We start from the raw sequence: 19679 nt of genomic DNA on the forward strand, positions 1-19679 counted from the left end.
GTTTTTCCTGGACATGGATATTAGTCTTCTACTATATATTTTTTAGTATCTCACCCACACGGCAGAGCCTGGCAAGCTACCTGTGATGTATTCGATATGCCAAAAACATTAACAACAAGTCTCACAATGGAGACGTTACTGGTGCCTGCTTGAGCAAATCGATGAACAAGGAGAGGACAGTGATACAGTGATACCAAAAATGAATTCACTAATTCTATAGCTAACCATCTCCTTCTGACTCATTTCATTTAACATCATACTCTTCATGTCCATTCATTTAAAAGCAAATTTCATTACTTCATTTTTCTTAAAGGCCCTGCATAGGATTCCATTGTGTAGATGTGTCATAGTTTCTTTATCCATTCATCTGTTCTTAGGCACTCAGGCTGTTTCCAGACTGGCTATGGTAAATCAATATTGTTTATTATTCAGAGTCTTGGTTTATTGAAATTAACTAACGAAATCGTGGTTTCATTAATTTTTTGGATTGTTTTTTGGAAATCCAGCTCATTGATTTCTGCTCTAAGTTTTATTATTTCTTTCCTCCTACCTGGTTTGGGCTGCTTTTGTTGGTCCTTTTCTAAGATCTTAAGCTGAGAAGTCAAGTTATTTATGTGGGCCCCTTCTTCCTTCTTGATGAATGCTTGCAGAGCTATAAATTTTCCCCTTAACATTGCTTTAGCTGTATCCCACAAGTTCTGGTAGCTCATGTCTTCATACTTATCTGTTTCCAGGAATCTTTTTAGTTTCTTCCTTGATTTCCTCTCTAACCCACTAGTTGTTCAACATGGAGCTGTTTAATTTCCAGGGGTTTGGTTTCATTCTCCTTTCCTATGTGTGATTAACTTCTATCTTCAGTACATCATATTCTGAAAAGATAGTTGATACAGTTTCTATCTTCCTGATTCTATTGAGGTCTGTTTTGTGACCCAGTACATGGTCTATCTTGGAAAATGTTCTATGTGCCTTGGAAAGAATGTGCATTCAGTTTTGGGGGGAATAAAAAGCCCTTTATACATCTATTAGCTCTCTCTTCCATTTCTTCCTTCAGAATCAGTACTTCCTTGGTGAGTTTTAGTCTTGTTGATCTATCAAGAGGTGATAAAGTGGTGTTGAATTCTCTGACCACTATTGTTGCTACCAATATGCTACCAACATATACTATATGTTGCTGTCAATGTTCTCCTTGAAGTCTGTTCGCAGTTGTTTTAAGTATTTTGTTGGCCCCTCATTGTGTGTGCGTGTATGTTTAGGAGTGTGATTTCTTCCTGATGTACATATCCCTTGATTATTAAAAAATGACCTTCACTTTCCCTTCTAATCTTTTTCATCCTGAAATCTATGTTTTCAGATACTAGTATGCCCCCCCCCGGTTTTTTGAGGGAATTGTTTGCTTGAAGGATTGTTTTCCATCCTTTGACTTTGAGTCTGTGCTTGCTCTGACTGTTCGATGTGTTTCTGTAGGCAACAGAATGTTGAATTTAGGTTTTTAATCCATTTTTTCACTCTGTGTCTCTTGATTGGTGCATTTAGACCATTGACATTGAGAGAGATTATTGTCAAGGGGTTTTGTGCCATCTTTCTGTAGAAGTTTGTCTTGTGGGGTTTGTCTTGTCTTACGTAACCCGTTTAGTCCTTATTTCAAGGTTGTTTTTGAGTCTCTGAAGTTTCTGAGCTGTTGTTTATCCATGAAATAGTGTATCATTCCTTCGAGTCTAAGTGAGAGTCAAGCTGGATAAAGTATTCTTGGTGAGGCATTAATTTCTTTCAGTTTTTTTTCCACTATATCCCATCAGTGTCTTTAGGCTTAGATTATTTCCTCTGATAAGTCTGCTGTAAATCTAAGGGATGCTCATCTGTATGTGATTTTCTTCTTTGACCTTGCTGCTTGCAGTATTGTGTCTCTATCTGTGGTATTCATCGTTCTGATTATGGTATATCTTGGAGTCTTTTATTAGGGTCTCTTGTGTTCACCATTATTTTGGAGAGTTTTGGGACTATTTGGTACCCTTCAGGCTTCTTGGATCTGGATGCCTGCATTCTCCCATTCTGAGAACTTCTTAGCTATGATATCTTTAACTGCTACTACTTCATTGGGGTTGCCTCCCTGTCCTTCTGGTACTCTGATGATCTGATGAGGTTTAGAAGTCATGCCATGTTCAACTTCCTTAAATTTACATAGGAAAATGGAACTCTGGAAGATAAACAGAATTTCAAAGACTTGGGTGGCATCTTCTCAGTTTTCATTACTATGAGATTTGTACAAGTACCCAACCCAGCAGCTTCCCTTGGTGAAGCAGTTATTGCACTTTGTAGTCCACTGGATTGTCTTAAGGCCAAATTGACACTCAATTATTAAATTTTTGAGAAGTGTCTGTATTGTTTTTCAATACAGTCTTGGACCAGCTGATATTCCCAACTGCAATTTATGAAGATCTCTTTTCCCCGCATCCATGTCAGCATTGGTTGTCTTGTTCTTTTTGATGTGTACCAGTGGCTCTAGTATGAGATAGTTTCTCACTGTTGTTTTGATTTGCATTTCCCAGGCGATTATTCCCTTTGGCTGTTTGTATGTCCTCTTTGAGGAAGTTTCTGTTAATCACTACTTTCTATTTTTTATGGTGCTGAATTTTTTTTCTTATGAAGTACTATCTATACTTTATATGTCTTGAAAACTAACCCTAGTTATGGGCAAATATCCCAGTCCATGGGTTGTCTTTTTATAATGGTCATACTTTCCTTTGAGATGTAGAAGCTTCTTAATTTGATATACTCCATTTTTTTATCTTTGTTTCTTTTTTCTTGGCCAACGGCATTGAATTCTTGAAGATACTTTTAGCTTCCATAACATTAAGTGTTCTATGTTTTCTTCGTTATAACTTATGGATTCAAGTTTGATGTCAAGGTCTTTAATCCTCATTGATATGCCTTTTGCATGTGTGTTAGGAAGGGATCAGGATTCTTTTTTTGAATGTAACTGACAAGTTTTCCCAGAACCTCTATTGAAAAGAATTTCTTTACTCCACTTCCTATATTTTGCCCTTCACTGAAGATTAATTACCCATATATCTGATGATCTGTCTCTGGGTTCTCAGTTCTATCCCATTTATCTGATAGCCTGTTCTTTTTTCCACTATGACCCTGTTTTAATTACCAGAGCTCTACAGTACTGTTAGAAGTACAGTTGGGGAAAGTAAAGCCTCCCATCTTCTTTTTCCTGGAATTGCTCTTGTTATTTGCAGGAGTGTGGTGGGGTTATAACTTTATATAAATTGTAGCTGCATTTATTTGATCAAATTTCTGTTTTTTCCTTTTTGAAGCATTAAGTAGACATTTATTAAGGCACATGCATATGCATGAACAGGTACTAGAGGAGAGAACTCCCCTATCAGGCAGCAGAATACACACACACACACACACACACACGCGCGCGCGCGCGCACGCCCACGCGTGCGCACACGCACACTTACATATGTATATATATTTTATATACATACTATATTAATCAATTTATATGTCTATACATACTATATATATTTATTGAAGAACCATGATTTTAAAAGTTATTCATAGTAGATTTATACATTTTTTGAGCACTAATCCCACCACCAGTGTCAGCCTGCCTCCATCAATGTTCCCAGGTTCCCTCCAATATCCCTTTCTCTAGCCTGCCAGACACCTAAGTGTGATTATTATAGTTTGAGCTTCTTTTTTCCCCAAAACTTTGTTTTATTAAAGCATTGTGAATTGCAAAGTTATTCATAACTAGGTTTTGTAATAGTGTTCTATCACCAATTCTGCCACCTGTGTAACTTCCTTCCATCAACTTCCTAGATTCTCTCCCATTCTTCTACCGCAGCCCATTTGGCCATTTTGACAGGCACCTTTTAAATTAGGGTATTAAAGTTTGGATCTCTTGATTTCAGTGTTACTAACGCTGTGGTTTGGATATTTGGCTCTATAATTCCTATACCACCTCTGTACCTTTATCCCCTAGGCCCCTATTGCTTCTCATCTGCCTCTCTCCCTCTCCTATTCACTCTTTTTCCTTCTTCCTATGTTCTGAAACCAAAGTTGTGATCTTTAAAAGAATCCCCCCTTTACAACATTGCATTTCCTCATCGAGTTACTCTAAATACCTTATATAAGTAATAACATCTTGTGTTTATTTATCCTTCTTCTTCTTACTTACTTACAACATGATGTCTTCCAGTTCCATCAATATTGCCACAAATAGCATGATCGTCATGCAATTCGCATGTGATCTATTTCTTTAGAAAATGTCATGGGTATTTTTCTAGGAACTGCATCAGATCTGTATAATGCTTTGGGCAATGTCATCATTTTGGCAATGTTAATCTTCCCAATTCAGAGATAGGGAATATGTTTTCATTTCCTCATATCTTCTTTTATATATTTTAATTATATTTTATAGTTTTATTTGTACAAGTCATTTACCTCTTTTGTTAAACTAATTCCTAGGTTTTCCTTGTGTATTCTGAGAAACAATTGTTAATGGAATTGGCCTTTTCATTTTCTCTCTTTCCTAGTGATGCCAGTGGGGTCTCCAGGTGAATTGTGTGAAGTGGGGAGGAGAGAGACTGCAAGCTCTAGAAGGAAATTTGCAGTTTTATCTGTACCCACCTCTGCTACCTGGGAATAGCTTGGGGAAATCTAGGACTGTGAACTGTGCTCCTTGCAGGAAAATAAAGTCAGTTGTAGAACTTAGGAATTTCAGAAGATGAGCAGTGAATTATAACATATTTTTTTATTTGGAAGTTTAGAAGAAGGGGGGAGTCGGGAGAGAGAGAGAGAGAGAGAGAGAGAGAGAGAGAGAGAGAGAGAGAGAAACACACTTAAGACAGAATTTGGGATTCTCCAGATTGGAGAAGGAGCCCCAGTATACACCCCAGCATTAAGTGTGAACATATGAAAGACCACATCTCAACAAGAGGGAGATGTGGGTGACATATGTGCTTGGGCACCACATGCATTCAGCAGCAACACATAGACACAGTCAGCACCTGGGCTCAGGCAGCATATGTATGTGCGTCCTTTGTTCAAGTTGCCTTTTATAGGGTTTCTCCTAAGCTGCCCCACGTGGGATTTTCTACCTAGGTACGAGTCCATTGCTAGGGTGATTGCCCAGAGGGTAGAGGTGGAATAGTTGATGATCTTTAAAACTCTTTTCCCAGCCTTTGTTTCTCCCCAAGTTTCTCTCCAAGGAGCAGCCTCTTCCATGTCTGTGCTGGCTCAGATAAGTCTTATCAGGTTTTTATTCCTATCTCCACAAGGTGGGCTTTTGCAGCTCTGGGCTGTTGGTTTTATTTCTTTCCAAGAATTCATTGCTGTGAGGGGCCTTTCCCCATCTGACTGCTACCTGCCTCACTACTTCATTGTTTGTATATATAAAAGCCATGGATTTCTGCACATTGATGTTTTAACCTTTGTTTCTTGAAGCTTTCTTGTGGTCTTCAGGCTTTTACAAGCATAGTAAAAGCTTGTCATCTTCAATTATGTAGTAGATTGTGTCATCTTCAAATGCTGAGTTTGACTTCTATTACAATCTGAATGCTCTATTTCCCCTAATTTTTTTAATTATTGAATCATCTTGAGATACACAATTACAAAATTATTCATGACTGAGTTTCAGTAATACAATGTAATCTCTGAGTTACAAAAAAAAAATAGAAAGTAGGATGGGAGCTAAAGAGCTAGTATAGTGGATAAGGTGCTTGCCTTGTGCATAGTTAATCCCTGGCACCTCATTTGGTCCTCCAAGCCTGCCAGGAGTGATCCCTGAGTGAAGAGCCAGGAGTAATTTTTGAGCACTGCCAGGTGTTGCCCAAAAATAAAAAGTAAAAACTCTGGTACACATACACAATTGAACACTGCTCAGCAGCTACAAAATAAGGTGAAAATGTGTAATCTGCTGCTATGCGCATACGAATCTGGGGAGTATCTTGCTCTGTGGAGTTAGTCAGAACAAGAGGAACAGATACTAAATAATGTCTGTCATATGGGAGATATATAACAAAAACATCATAGAGTAATAATAAATGCCCAAAGGCAAATGAAACTTGGAACTGGCCTTCTTTAAGATGTAGACCACAGAGGAGGGAAGACGGAAAGGAGGGAGACAGATCACTGAAAAGGCAATGGAGGTGGAGAGGTGGTACTCTTGTGGAGGATATAGAGCTGGAATGGGTCATGCATGAAACCCTATAAGTAACAGTCTTGTAAACCACAGTGCCTAAAAATGTGCCACTCCTAAAGATAGCCTGGGGGTGGGAAGGAAATTGGGAACATTGGTGGAGGAAAGTTGATGCTGAGAATGGAGTTGGTGTATATGTGAAACACAATCATGAATAACTTTGTAAACCATAGTGTCCTGTAAAATTTAAAAGACTACAAAATAAAAATAAATACATAAATAAAAAGCAAAGTATAATACATGATTACCCCAAGGCTGGGAATGACGCTAGGGATGGCACTCTCTTCTCAATTGTTGAAAACTCCAACTGTCACGTTTGACAGAGATCTGTACGTTTCAGACTTGTGGCTCTGGGATTTGTCTCTGGCCCATCAACATCATAATTCTGTCTGGGCTACTTTTTAAATCACTCACAGTGCATTTCTATCCTAAACCTGGGCTCATTCGGTTTTGCTGTTTACTCTTTAGGACTTTGAGATTTGAAGTTTGCAAAGGCCTGCTTGAGCGGGTATACAGAAAAAGGCAATGGAATCAGTGGAATAGTCCACGGGGTGGGGAGTGCGGGGAGAACTAGAAGCAGGTCTACCTAAAAGTTCAGCGCTCAAAGAATAGGGCCTCTCCTGATACCCCGCTATGTGCTCCCTTAAGGTAGCACTGTATCACTCTCATCCCATTGTTCATCAATTTGCTCGAGCGGGCACCAGTAACGTCTCCATTGTGAGACTTGCTGTTACTGTTTTTGGCATATCGAATATGCCACGGGGAGCTTGCCAGGGTCTGCCATGAGGGTGGGATACTCTCGGTAGCTTGCTGGGTTCTCCTAGAGGGATGGAGGAATCGAACCCGGGTCGGCCCCCGAGCAAGGCAAATGCCCTACCCATTGTGCTATCACTCCTAGAGAAAGCTCCTTAGTGTTACACATCACCTGACAAGGCTGATCAAGCTAAATTTTCTCTTGGGTCTCTCTGCAGGTATTACTGGAAATGTACCGCGACTAGCACTCAGAAGCACCCATGTTTCACCACTTCCTCTCCACACAGCTTGAATACCAGGACTTCTACCCTGACGTTCACAGCAAACTCTCTTAGTGACAGCTATGATCAGTTTATAGTGTCACTAACAGTGTCCAGTGCTGGCCGGAACTCTTCAGAGACACGTGTGTTTCTGTCTACCCACTCTGATTCTGCACTCAGGTACCACCTTTCCCTCACCTCCCCTCAGCGGTTGTCTTGGGGGACAGATTTACTGTTTCCATTCCCAGATGTTAGTGAAAGTGCCTGCAGGTATCTGCTTTACGCAAAGGTTTGGGAGTTCATCAAACAGGATCCCCACTGATAAAAGGAAGTACACTGGCCAAGAAGGACCAGGAATTACCCTGGTTTAGCAGAGTTAACTAAATAATGCTTATATGTTGGGCTTTCCTAGTGGGAACTCAGTGCATTGTAAGTGTGGCCCCATTCCAAGATAGCAAGTGCTCCAACAAGGTACCTCAAGAGCTTGGGAATGGAACAGAGGACAAAAACATTTTGTTGGCTCTGGGGATGAGGACCAACATTACTATGGGCTCATTGCAATGTTGAAAAAAAATACATAATTCTCCACTCTAATAATAATGATATTTTTAAATATTAATTATTATTTATTATTGAATAGTATTAACTATTATTATTAAATATTAAATATTAAATAAATATTAAATATTCTTTCAATGTGTACTAAAATTATTTAATTAGTATCTGTTAGGGAATTATGTACACCTGTGGCAGTAATGTCCCTCAGAACTCTGAGCCAATGGTCCTCCCCTTGCTCGTGTCCATCCCCATTTTTATGTCTTTTCCCCTATTCTACACCTTCAACATATAAATTTACCATTTATGGAGTGACAAAACACACACATATACACAAATATGTATAAACACATATTTGTATACACATACACACTCAAAAGACATACATGATATACAGACACACACTACATAGAGAGGCAGACCCATCCATGGGTGGTGACCTTTTGTATTCTTGTGTGCCATGATCTTCAAGGTCCCCTGCCCTGGGCTGAATGTGGAGGCACAGATCGAAGTTATATATGTGCAGAGCATGGCATATTGCAGGGATGCAAACCCAAGGGAAGTACATGGAGGATCTTGGGTATGAGACATGATCAAGCATACAGGAAGAGGAACAGTATCAAAAGAGAAGCAGCATCTTTCCCTGTGAGCAACCAAAGCCAGTGACAGTAACAGATGTCCATGCTGGACTGGACGGGAATGATCCTGGGCACAGGCTGCCATTGTGTTGTAGAAACAAACCCAGAGTGAGGGAAGAAAGGAGGATGGTTCCCCTTGCATGGCGGAGTCCTGGGCTCAGGACCTGCTTCCTGTTCTCTCAGCTCTGTGGCTCGGAAGCATTCCAAATCCTTTCCGAGTTCAGGGCCTGTTGTCTAGAACCTAGCCATTGTCTGTGAGGACAGACTGGCTGCATCTGGGAAAACTGGGCCACAGCACAGGCACTTGGACACTTGCTGTGTCAGTACTATTAAATCATGCAGAAGTGGCTCAGAAGAGCATGATGTCATGCCTAGGAATAAATGTAGCTAAGGGTATCCCACATGTCTTCCTGTAATCCCCAAACTGACTTTCATGTTGTAGATTCGTCCACATCTCCCAAGTTAACTTCAAAGACATCTTTGTTAATTGGAATGAAGAACTTTCTTTTCAAGTCGAGTGTGAAGACTGCAGTGAAATAACAAATCTGTCTTATTCCTGGGATCTCTTTTTAGTCAATGCAACAAAAAAGAATAATATAGAAGGTAAATACTTCTGTTGCTTTCCTGTATTTCACCATGAATCAAACTGTGCTGTTTGAAATTGTTAACAATTTGGGAGGTCTGATTTCTTTGAACCATGTTCTGTTCTACCCCATATTTTCACTTCAGTGCTCTCCTTTATATTTTTTTAATTTGTATCAGTGGTGATAATAGTTGCAGAAAGAACAAGTGAATATGCTATTTCTTATCTTTGTTGGCCCCTAGAAGGCAGGACCAGATTTCGTTGAGCAGTGGTAGCAATTGGCAGTAACATATCATGTGCTCACTGTTTTATTTTTGTTTTTAGGCCACACCTTGGGTATTTGTTCAGGGCTTACTCCCCTACTCAGGGATCAATCCTGGTAGGGCTCAGGGACCCATATGAGATGTTATGAATCAAATCCTGGTCAGCAATGGCAAGGCAAGCATCCTATGAATGTACTGAATCTCTATCCTTGTCCTCACTGTTTTAGGACATATTTCTCTCCAAGATATGTCTGCTTCTTAAGGTCAGTAGGTTTCCAGCCTTTTTATATCTATTGACCATCAGCAGTCCATGAGCCAATGGTTGGAAACCACAACATTTGGCAACTTCGCTGTGGGAGCAGACAGGAGGTGGTGTCAGGCCTGCTGCATTTAATACCACTGAATGTGATTTCAGGAACTTCTCTGAAATAGTTTACTTGGCTGAAAAGTGTGGATTGTTAAAGTACTTTATTAGATAAACAGTATGCTGGGCACTTGTGCTGATTGCATTATCCACTAGGCTTGTGATAAAAGAGATAATTTTCAATGCCAAACAGACAATCTTTTTTTGATGGGGTTGGGTGATTTCTTCTTGTGTAGTTTAACCAGTACCTTGTATATCCTTGATATCAACCCCTTGTCGGATGTGTATTTGAACATTCTTTCCCATTCTGTAGGCTGTCTTTGTATTTTGGTCACTGTTTCTTTTGAGGTGCAGAAGCTTCTTAGTTTAAGATAGTCCCATTTGTCTATCTCTGTTTTCACTTGCTCGGCCAGTGGCGTGACATCTTTGAAGATACCACTAACTTCAATATCGTGGAGAGTTTTGCCAACTTTGTCTTCAATAAACATTATGGATTCCGGTCTGATGTTGAGGTCATAAATCCATTTCGATCTTACTTTTGTGCATGGTGTTAGGCAGAGATCTGAGCCCACTTTTTTGCATGCAGCCGTCCAGTTTTGCCAGGACAATTTATTAAAGAGGCTTTCCCTGCTCCATTTCACTTTTCTTGCCCCCTTATCGAAGATTAGATGATTATATGTTTGGGAGGAGGTCAGTATATTCAACTCTGTTCCATTGGTCTGCAACTCTGCCTTTGTTCCAGTACCATGCTGTTTTGATTATTACTGCTTTGTAGTAGAGCTTGAAGTTAGGTAGGTTGATTCCTCCCATTTTCTTTTTCCCAAGAATTGCTTTAGCTATTCGTGGGGGCTTATTGTTCCATATAAATTTCAGGAGTGTTTGCTCCATTTCTTTGAAGAATGTCGTGGGTATCCTTATAGGGATTGCATTGAATTTGTACAGTGCCTTGGGAAGTATTGCCATTTTGACAATATTGATTCTCCCCATCCATGAACAGGGGATATTTTTCCATTTCCTCGTGTCCTCTTTTATTTCCCGAAGTAGCGTTTTGTAGTTTTCTTTGTACAGATCCTTTACTTCCTTAGTTAAGGCGATTCCTAGGTACTTGATTTTCTGGGGCACAATTGTGAATGGAATTGTTTTCTTCATGTCACTTTCTTCTCTTTCACTATTTGCATATAGGAAAGCCATGGATTTTTGGGTATTGATTTTATAGCCTGCCACTTTACTATACAAGCCTATTGTTTCTAGGAGTTTCTTGGTAGAGGTTTTAGGGTTCTCTAAGTATAGTATCATGTCATCTGCGAATAGTGAGAGCTTAATTTCTTCTTTCCCTATCTGGATGCCCTTAATATCTTTTTCTTGCCTAATCGCTATTGCAAGTACTTCCAGTACTATATTGAACAGCAGTGGAGAGAGTGGGCATCCTTGTCTCGTCCCTGACCTTAGGGGGAAGGCTCTCAGTTTTTCCCCATTGAGGATGATGTTTGCTGTAGATTTGTGGTAGATGGCTTTAACTATATTGAGGAAAGTACCCTCTATCCCCATTTTGGCAAGGGTTTTCATCATGAATGGGTGCTGGATCTTGTCAAATGCTTTCTCTGCATCTATTGATATGATCATATGATTTTTATCTTTTCTTTTGTTGATATGATGGATTATGTTGATTGATTTCCGAATGTTGAACCATCCTTGCATCCCTGGGATGAATCCTACTTGGTCATGATGTATGATCTTTTTGATGAGTTGTTGAATTCTATTGGCTAGTATTTTGTTGAGAATCTTCGCATCCGTGTTCATCAGGGATATCGGCCTGTAGTTTTCTTTTCTTGTGGTGTCTTTGTTTCCTTTTGGTATTAGAGAGATATGGGCTTCATAGAAACTGTTTGGGAGAGTTTCCGTTTTTTCAATTTCCTGGAAAAGCTTGAGAAGAACTGGCAATAGGTCCTCTTTAAATGTTTGGAAAAATTCGCTAGTAAATCCATCTGGACCTGGGCTTTTGTTTTTGGGAAGACTTTTGATTACAGTTTCAATTTCCTTGATGTGAATAGGTCTATTCAGGTACTCTATATCTTCTTGCTTCAGCTTTGGGGGATGATAGGAATTCAGGAATTTGCTTTGGCTGTTTGGGGGAATTTAGTGGTTCCATACCAATTTTAGTAGAGCTTATTCCACATCTTTGAAAAAAGTTAATTATTGGAATTCTTGTGGGTATTGCATTGAATCTGTATAGTACTTTGGGTAAGGTGGTCATTTTAACAATGTTGTTTTTTCCCATTAGTTGTTGTTGTTATTTTGGTTTGGGGTCAAACTCAGCAGTGCTCCGGGCTTATTCCTGGCTCTGTGCTCAGGGATCACTCCTGGTGGGCTCGGGGGACTATTTATGGTATTGGGAATCAAAACCTGGGTTGGATGCGTGCAAGGCATGTGTATTATCTACCGGCCATATTATCTTTCTGGCATCTCTATTTAAAATTTTCCATGTTCCTCCCATTTTTATTGAGGCACCATGATTTATGATACTGCTAATGATACTTTAATGCATACATGGTTCCAACACCACACCCAACACCTGCGTGTCTGTTTCCTTCCACCAATATTCCAGAGACCCATCCCATCCACCCCAACACCACCAACTGCCAGTTAAGCACTGAACCAACTGTCAAGATCTGTTGCCTTTGACCATTTATTGCTCTTTCCTCCCTTCACTTTTTCTTTCTTTTCTTTCTTTCTTTTCTTTCTTTTTTCTTCATTTTTTCTTTCTTTCTCTTACAAATGTTTGAGTTTTTTTCATGTTTTCATGGGGCGAGGAGATGAACAGAAACTTTCGCAAAGAAGAAATCCGAATGGCAAAAAGGCACATGAGAAAATGCTCTACATCACTAATCATCAGAGAGATGCAGATCAAAACAACAATGAGATATCATTTCACACCACAGACACTGGCCCACATCCACAAGAACAAAAGCAACAGGTGCTGGCGCGGATGTGGTGAGAAAGGGACCCTCCTTCACTGCTGGTGGGAATGCAGGCTGGTTCAACCCTTTTGGAAAACAGTATGGACGATTCTCAAAAAATTAGAATTTGATCTCCCATTTGACCCAGCTATAGCACTCCTGGGAATATATCCCAGAGAGGCAAAAAGGTATAGTTGAAGTGACATCTGCAATTGTTTGTTCATTGCAGCACTCTTTACAATAGCCAGAATCTGGAAAAAACCTGAGTGCCCGAGAACAGATGACTGGTTAAAGAAACTTTGGTACATTTACACAATGGAGTACTATGTAGCTGTTAGAAAAGATGAAGTTATGAAATTTACATACAAGTGGTACTACATGGAAAGTATCATGTTAGCGAAATGAGTCAGAAAGAGCGGGATAGACACAGAAAGATTGCATTCATCTGGGGAACATAAAGCAACAAAATGGGAGACTAACACCCAGGAATGGCTCAGATTAGTACCATGAATTTTGCTCCATGACTTGAAGGCTAGCCACATGTGCTAGGTGAAAAGGAAGCTCAGATAGAGAAGAGAGCACCAAATAAAGGGCGTTGTGAAGACCCTCCCAGGGTGGGAGAGACATGCTAAAAGTAGTCTATAGACCAAACATGATTGCCACTCAATGCCTCTGGCAAAACACAGTACCCAAAAGAAGAGAGAGAACAAGGGGGAATGCCCTGCCACAGCGGCAGGGTGGAACAGGGGGGGGGGGTGTGGGAGGGATGCTAGGACCCGTGGTGGGGGAGGATGGGCACTGGTGGAGGGATGGGTACTTGATCATTGTATAACTGAAACCCAAGCACAAAAATTTATAAGTCTATAAATGTACTTCATGGTGTTTCACTAATAAAAAAATGATAAATAAAATAAAATAAAATAAAAAAATTAAATACCAAAAAAAAAAAAAACAGACAATCTTTATTTCTGAGTTGGATCCAGCTGACTTTTACAACAAACATTTGTGTCAAATCCTCATTTTGTATAAGTTTTTGTTTTCACCTGCTCAAGAAGGTTATATGAGATTTCCATAAGTGGAGCTCGAAGAGCAGCTGAGCTTGACTGCACAAAAGACGTGAAGCCAGAGGGGGCATTTGTATTCTTCCCTGCATGAGATATATTCCACATTCTTTAAGTAAATTAAGGTGTTTTTTGTTTGTTTGTTTGTTTGTTTGTTTGTTTCAGCTTAAAGTAGCAGGTAAATGTATTACAGGAATTTGCAATAAAAATACATCTAGTGTTTAAACTTTCAGCCGATCAAATGCTTGTCTTTATATTGAGGTGTGTGTCAACCTTTATTGTCAAATAATTTGACTCTCATGAAAGTGTGAAGTTGGAATAGATGTCTGTCTTCACCCAAACTCTCTTATAGGGAGTTTACTTTATTAAACTGTAGTATTTAATGGACTTAGCACTTTTTTGTTATTGATCTCTTATTGTAAATTCTTATGCAAGTGTTTTAAATTATTCTAATAAATACGTACTTACTAATAAAAACGTTACATATCTAACAGCATAATTATCACAGCCTGTCTTTTCAGGCCCCAGATTGTTTTATAACCTTTTAAAAGAACATCACATAATGGACTCACCCCACATTTTGTATAAAAATTTTTTATTAATTGTGCAATGATAATGAAGTGAAAGATGGATTCAACTCTATACCCAACCTCTTTGGCGAATACATCTGACTCACGCTGGGGCATCAGAGGTTTGGGCAGGCACCACGATTGTGCTACTCAGCACCCCACATCTTCTTCCTACTGTGTAGGCCTTGCCACCTTAAATTCTTCCCCATAAGTTTGAAAATTTATATATTTGTTTAAAACAAATCATGCTTATGTAATTTAGAAGAACTTTTTATTGAGGGGAAAAGTTAGGCCACACCTGGAAGTGCTCATGGCTGACTCCTGACTCTGCTCAGGGATCACTCCTGGCAGGGCTCAGATGGGCAGGCCATATAGTATGCTGACGATCAAACCGGGTCAGCCATGTGGAAGGCAACTGCCCTACTCTCTCTGCAGTCTTCCCAGCCCCAATCAGTAGATCTTTTTTAAACACACTGTAACACTGTCCTCCCGTTGTTCATCGATTTGCTCGAGTGGGCCCAGTAACGTCTCCATTGTGAGACTCGTTATTACTGTGTTTGGCATATCGAATACGTCACGGGTAGCTTTCCAGGCTCTGCGGGGCAAGCAAGATACTCTTGGTAGCTTGCCGGACTCTCTGAGAGGGGCGGAGGAATTGAACCTGGCTTGGCCAGCCAGCCACGTGCAAGGCAAACACCCTACCGCTGTGCTATCACTCCAGCCCTAACTTTTTAAAAATGTATCTTTTTTTTATTATTTTATTGGTGAAACACCATGAGGTACAGTTGTAGATCCATAAATTTTTATGCTTGGGTCTCGACTATACAATGATCAAACACCCATCCCTCCACCAGTGCCCATTTCCACTACCATGGATAATATCCCTCCTACCCCCATCCCCCCCATCCCACCCTGCCTCTGTGGCAGGGCATTCCCTTTTGTTCTCTCTATTCTTTTGGGTGTTGTGGTCTGCAAAAGAGGCATTGAGTGGCAAACATGTTCAGTCCATAGTCTACTTTCAACATGCCTCTCCCCTCCTGGGAGGATCCTCCAGACACCCTTTATTTGGTGCTCCCCTCTCTATCCGAGCTGTCCTTTCCCATAGAACACCCGGCTGGGCTCTAAGCTATGGAGTAATCCTCCTGGTGCTGATCTCAGGTATTCTTGGGTATTAATCTCCTATTTTGTTACTTTATATCCCCCAGATGAATGCAATCTTTCTATGTCTATCCTTCTCTTTCTGACTCATTTCGCTTAGCATCATACTTTCCATGTTGTACCACTTGTATGTAAATTTCATGACTTCATCTTTTCTAACAGCTACATAGTACTCCATTGTGTAGATGTACCAAAGTTTCATTAACCAGTCATCTGTTCTTGGGCACTCAGGTTTCTTCCAGTTTCTGGCTATTGTAAACAGTGCTGCAATGAACAAACAAGTGCAGATGTCACTTCGACTATACATTTTTGCCTCTCTGGGATATATTCCCAGGAGTGCTATTGCTGGGTCAAATGGGAGCTCAATTTCTAATTTTTTGAGAATCGTCCATACTGTTTTCCAGAAGGGCTGAACCAGTCGGCATTCCCACCAGCAGTGAAGAAGTGTCCCTTTCTCCCCACATCCATGTCAGCATCGGTTGCTTTTGTTCTTGTGGCTGTGGGCCAGTCTCTGAGGTGTGAGTTGGTATCTCATTGTGGTTTTGATCTGCATCTCCCTGATGATTAATGATGTAGAGCATTTTCTCATGTGCTTTTTTGCCATTTGGATTTCTTCTTTGAGAAAGTCTCTGTTCATTTCATTGCCCCATTTTTTTGATGGGGTTGGATGTTTTCTTCTTGTGGAGTTTAACCAGTACTTTGTATATCCTTGATATCAACCTCTTGTCAGATGTGTATTCAGCAATATACTTTCCCATTCTGTAGACTGTCTTTGTATTTTGGTCACTGTTTCTTTTGAGGTGCAGAAGCTTCTTAGTTTAAGATAGTCCCATTTATCTATCTCTGTTTTCACTTGCTCGGCCAGTGCCGTGGCATCTTTGAAAATACCATTATCTTCAATGTCATGGAGGGTTTTGCCAACTTTGTCTTCAATGTACCTTATGGTTTCTGATCTGATGTTGAGGTCTTTAATCCAAAAAATGTATCTTTTTAAAAATGTATTTTATTTCAAATTTTTCTTATTTTAATATTTGTTTAATGTTAAATTTAACGTCAAATGTTTTTGAAGTTCCCTTTTGTAGAACGGTGGGACTGCTGGAATCTTTGAGATTTGGGACTATTTCCAAGATATTAGAGCTAACTCCACTTTCCGTGGAGCAACAGAGAACTGATCCCTCTGAAATGACTATGCCATACTTGAGGGAGCTGTCAAAGACCCCAGGCAAGTCCACTCTCACGGACCCAGAGAGACTCTCCACAGAACCTCTAGGCAGCATGCATCAGACCTCTGTATCAAGCAGCACTGTAGCACCAAATGGTTCCTCTTGGGACAATGGTCCTCTGTCATCTCAGCCCTCCTCCCGAGAGAGCTCCTCCCTTCACCTGCCTGGTAAGTGACCATTCCTGGGCCCCCTATTACCTGGAAGGAACAAATCTGATAGTACAGGCCTAGAATCATATCTGAACCTTCCACTTGCTATATATTTAATTGCCTCTGAGTCTCTCATTTTCTCTAAACTAGGTCATGTAGCATCTTTGTTTCAATAAATTTTCTATGCACTTCAACATTCTCATCCTTTTCTCCTTCCCTAAAATAATTGTTGTGGGATGTTGAGATAATGCAGAGGATAAGGAGTTCACTTTGTATACAGTAGACCCTGTTTTGTTTTGTTTTTTTAATTTTATTTTAAAAGAATTATTCACAGTAATTGATTACATTCAATGTTTTAACACCAATCTCACAACCATTATACCTCCCCACATTATTTTGAGTTTTCCCACCATCACCCAAGTCTGCCTCAAAGGCAGATGCTAAATAATTTATTTTGCATTGCTTATTATGACTAATTGACTAAAAATGATCCAAAATGTTTTCCTTAGAGGAATGTGTGTGAAAATTGTTGCATCTCATCTTGGAGCCATTAAGCCCCTGTACTAGAGATCATTAACATGTTGTTAGAGTTTGAGTCTTGTGTGCCTATGTACACATATATATGTACATTGTGCTACTCTTGGTATATTAGTTAGAGCCTGATTTTATCCCTGACACTGTGTTCTGTCCTGAGCACAGAGGCAGAAATAGGGTCTGAACACGGTTGGTTGGGGTCTCAAAACAAACAAAAAATTATTTTGCCTTATCATTTTTTAAAAATCATTAGGTTACACTTAAACTATTTTTGTGGTAAAAGTTGGGAAGAAATCTAATTGTCAGTGAAATGTAATGGTCCAGAATCTGCCATGGTTCATGACACTGTTTGGTGTGGCCAGTCATATTCAGGCCTTGTCTGATCTCTGCCCCCTTCACACTGACAAGCTCTGCTACTCCCCACATCCAGCTGGCTGGAGGAAACCTTTAAGAATTCCTCAAATGTCAAAGAGCCACAGGGAAAGGAAAATGGCATTTGCACACAAGATGTTTTTTGTCTGTGTATCTTTTTCTAACTGAATTGAGTACAAATGTTCTTTGAAATAGCATGAAAGCATGCTCTTGAGAGGCCAAAATCTGGGCTTGCTTCAATTATACTAGCTGGATTGTCATTGGGAATTCACATACCTAATTGGAATTTCTGATCCTCCAGGACTGAAATAGTGACACCTGCCTCTCTATACTGTCATAGCAATGAAGTGCAATATTGTCTTGAGGAGAGTTTGAAGTTCATCAAGCAGTATTTGGATTTTAGAAATAAAAAAAGAAAACATTTGTTAAATATTGGCATAATCAACATTAATATCAAAGGGGTCTTTGGTTTTCAACAACAACAAAAAAATTTCTCTTCTTTCACATAGATTCTGAAGCCTTTTACAGTGATATTCAAGAAGCAATTCCATCCGAAGGAAGACGACCAGGTGACTATGAGTCTATTAGTTACCTCTTTCTTGAAACCCCTATGTCCCTGTCTCTTCAATATATCTACACACTATTACTTGGAGAGATAGTTACAATACTGTGAATGTCTATGCTTTCATCGAGTCACTGCATTTGCACTACCAGAAGACCCAAGACCCTTTGTCACTGATCTTATGCTACTTCTAGTAATATCCACACTTGTAAAACAAACAACTTCTTTACCTTCAAAAATCAAAAGGAAGAGATTAAATTACCTTTTTTTGATATAATCAGACCCCAGACTCGATTTCTCACTTATCTGCTTGTGTCCTTCTATTGTCTTATACTTCAGTAACCCAAGAGTAGCCCCAGACTCAAGTAGGCATGATCTATCCTCTATGCCTCATGGTGTCATTGACCAAAAGTACTGCCCTTGGCATTCCCCCCACGTTTGTATTGGGGTAAGCCTCTTCTCCCTCCCTTCTTTACCTTCAAGAATCAAAAGGAAGAGATTAAACTCCCATTTTTGGGGCATCAATTTATCTCTTCCTAAAAAGTTCAATTCCTCCTTGTAGTGTTCAGCATGTGCATTTATTCCTATTGTTTTAAGCAGATAGCATGTTGTTTATATTGTCTCCTGCATTTGCTCATGCTACCTTGGGATCTTCAAAGAAAGCATCCATATTTATTTTTCCCAGAACGATCAGTACTTGGTCTACTGGCACTCAATTAATGGGATATCAAGTTAATAGATGGTTATCACTGAATGATTTTTTTAAGAAGAAAGGATTTTAATTCTATAGATTCTGTTTGCATAATGATATTTTTATAGAATGAATATGTAGATAAATAAGTGCTCACTGAGAAATTATGTGGATTATCAATGATATTTTTAGAGAATGAACATATAAATAAATTAATATTCATTTATTAGCACAGTGGTAGGGCGTTTGCCTTACGCGCAGTCAGTTTGACCAGGCCGGGTTCTATTCCTCCGCCCCTTTTGGAGAGCCCGGAAAGCTACCAAGAGTATCTCGCCCTCACGGCAAAGCCTGGCAAGCTACCCGTGACGTATTCAATATGCCAAACATAGTGACAACAAGTCTCAAAATGGAGACGTTACTGGGCCTGCTTCAGCAAATCGAAGAACAATGGGAGGACAGTGGAAAGTGACAGAATTATATGAATTATTGATGATTTTTACAATAAAATTGCTGAAGTATATCTTCTGATAGACTTCTACAAGGACCTATAGCTTCATGGTTTCTTCAAGGCTATCCCTCTTAACTATTTACCACCCATACCTGTTTAAGGGCTTACTTTGTATTCACAGGTGCTTATCAAATTAAGAGAAAACATTTTATTTATGAAATTATACTTCTTGAGAGTTGTATCTCATTCTAATTCCTTGACATTGGCTATTTGATCATTGTATCTTATTTCAATAATGTTTGTTTCTAATTTAGACACTGTGGTT

At 39.7% G+C, this 19679-nt stretch overlaps 1 protein-coding gene across 1 annotated transcript in view; it reads left to right on the forward strand.

Moving 5' to 3' along the window:
* PKD1L1 (polycystin 1 like 1, transient receptor potential channel interacting) overlaps nt 1-19679 on the forward strand; it is a 173806-nt gene that overhangs the window by 36963 nt on the left and 117164 nt on the right. Inside the window, exons 14-17 of the mRNA XM_056138434.1 lie at nt 7186-7407; nt 8863-9023; nt 16445-16765; nt 18163-18222. Coding sequence (XP_055994409.1) covers nt 7186-7407; nt 8863-9023; nt 16445-16765; nt 18163-18222 — 764 coding nt within the window. The remainder of the gene's footprint in view (nt 1-7185; nt 7408-8862; nt 9024-16444; nt 16766-18162; nt 18223-19679) is intronic.

The sequence above is a fragment of the Sorex fumeus genome, unplaced genomic scaffold, assembly GCF_029834395.1.
Source record: "Sorex fumeus unplaced genomic scaffold, SorFum_2.1 ptg000128l, whole genome shotgun sequence".
Classification (NCBI taxonomy): domain Eukaryota; kingdom Metazoa; phylum Chordata; class Mammalia; order Eulipotyphla; family Soricidae; genus Sorex; species Sorex fumeus.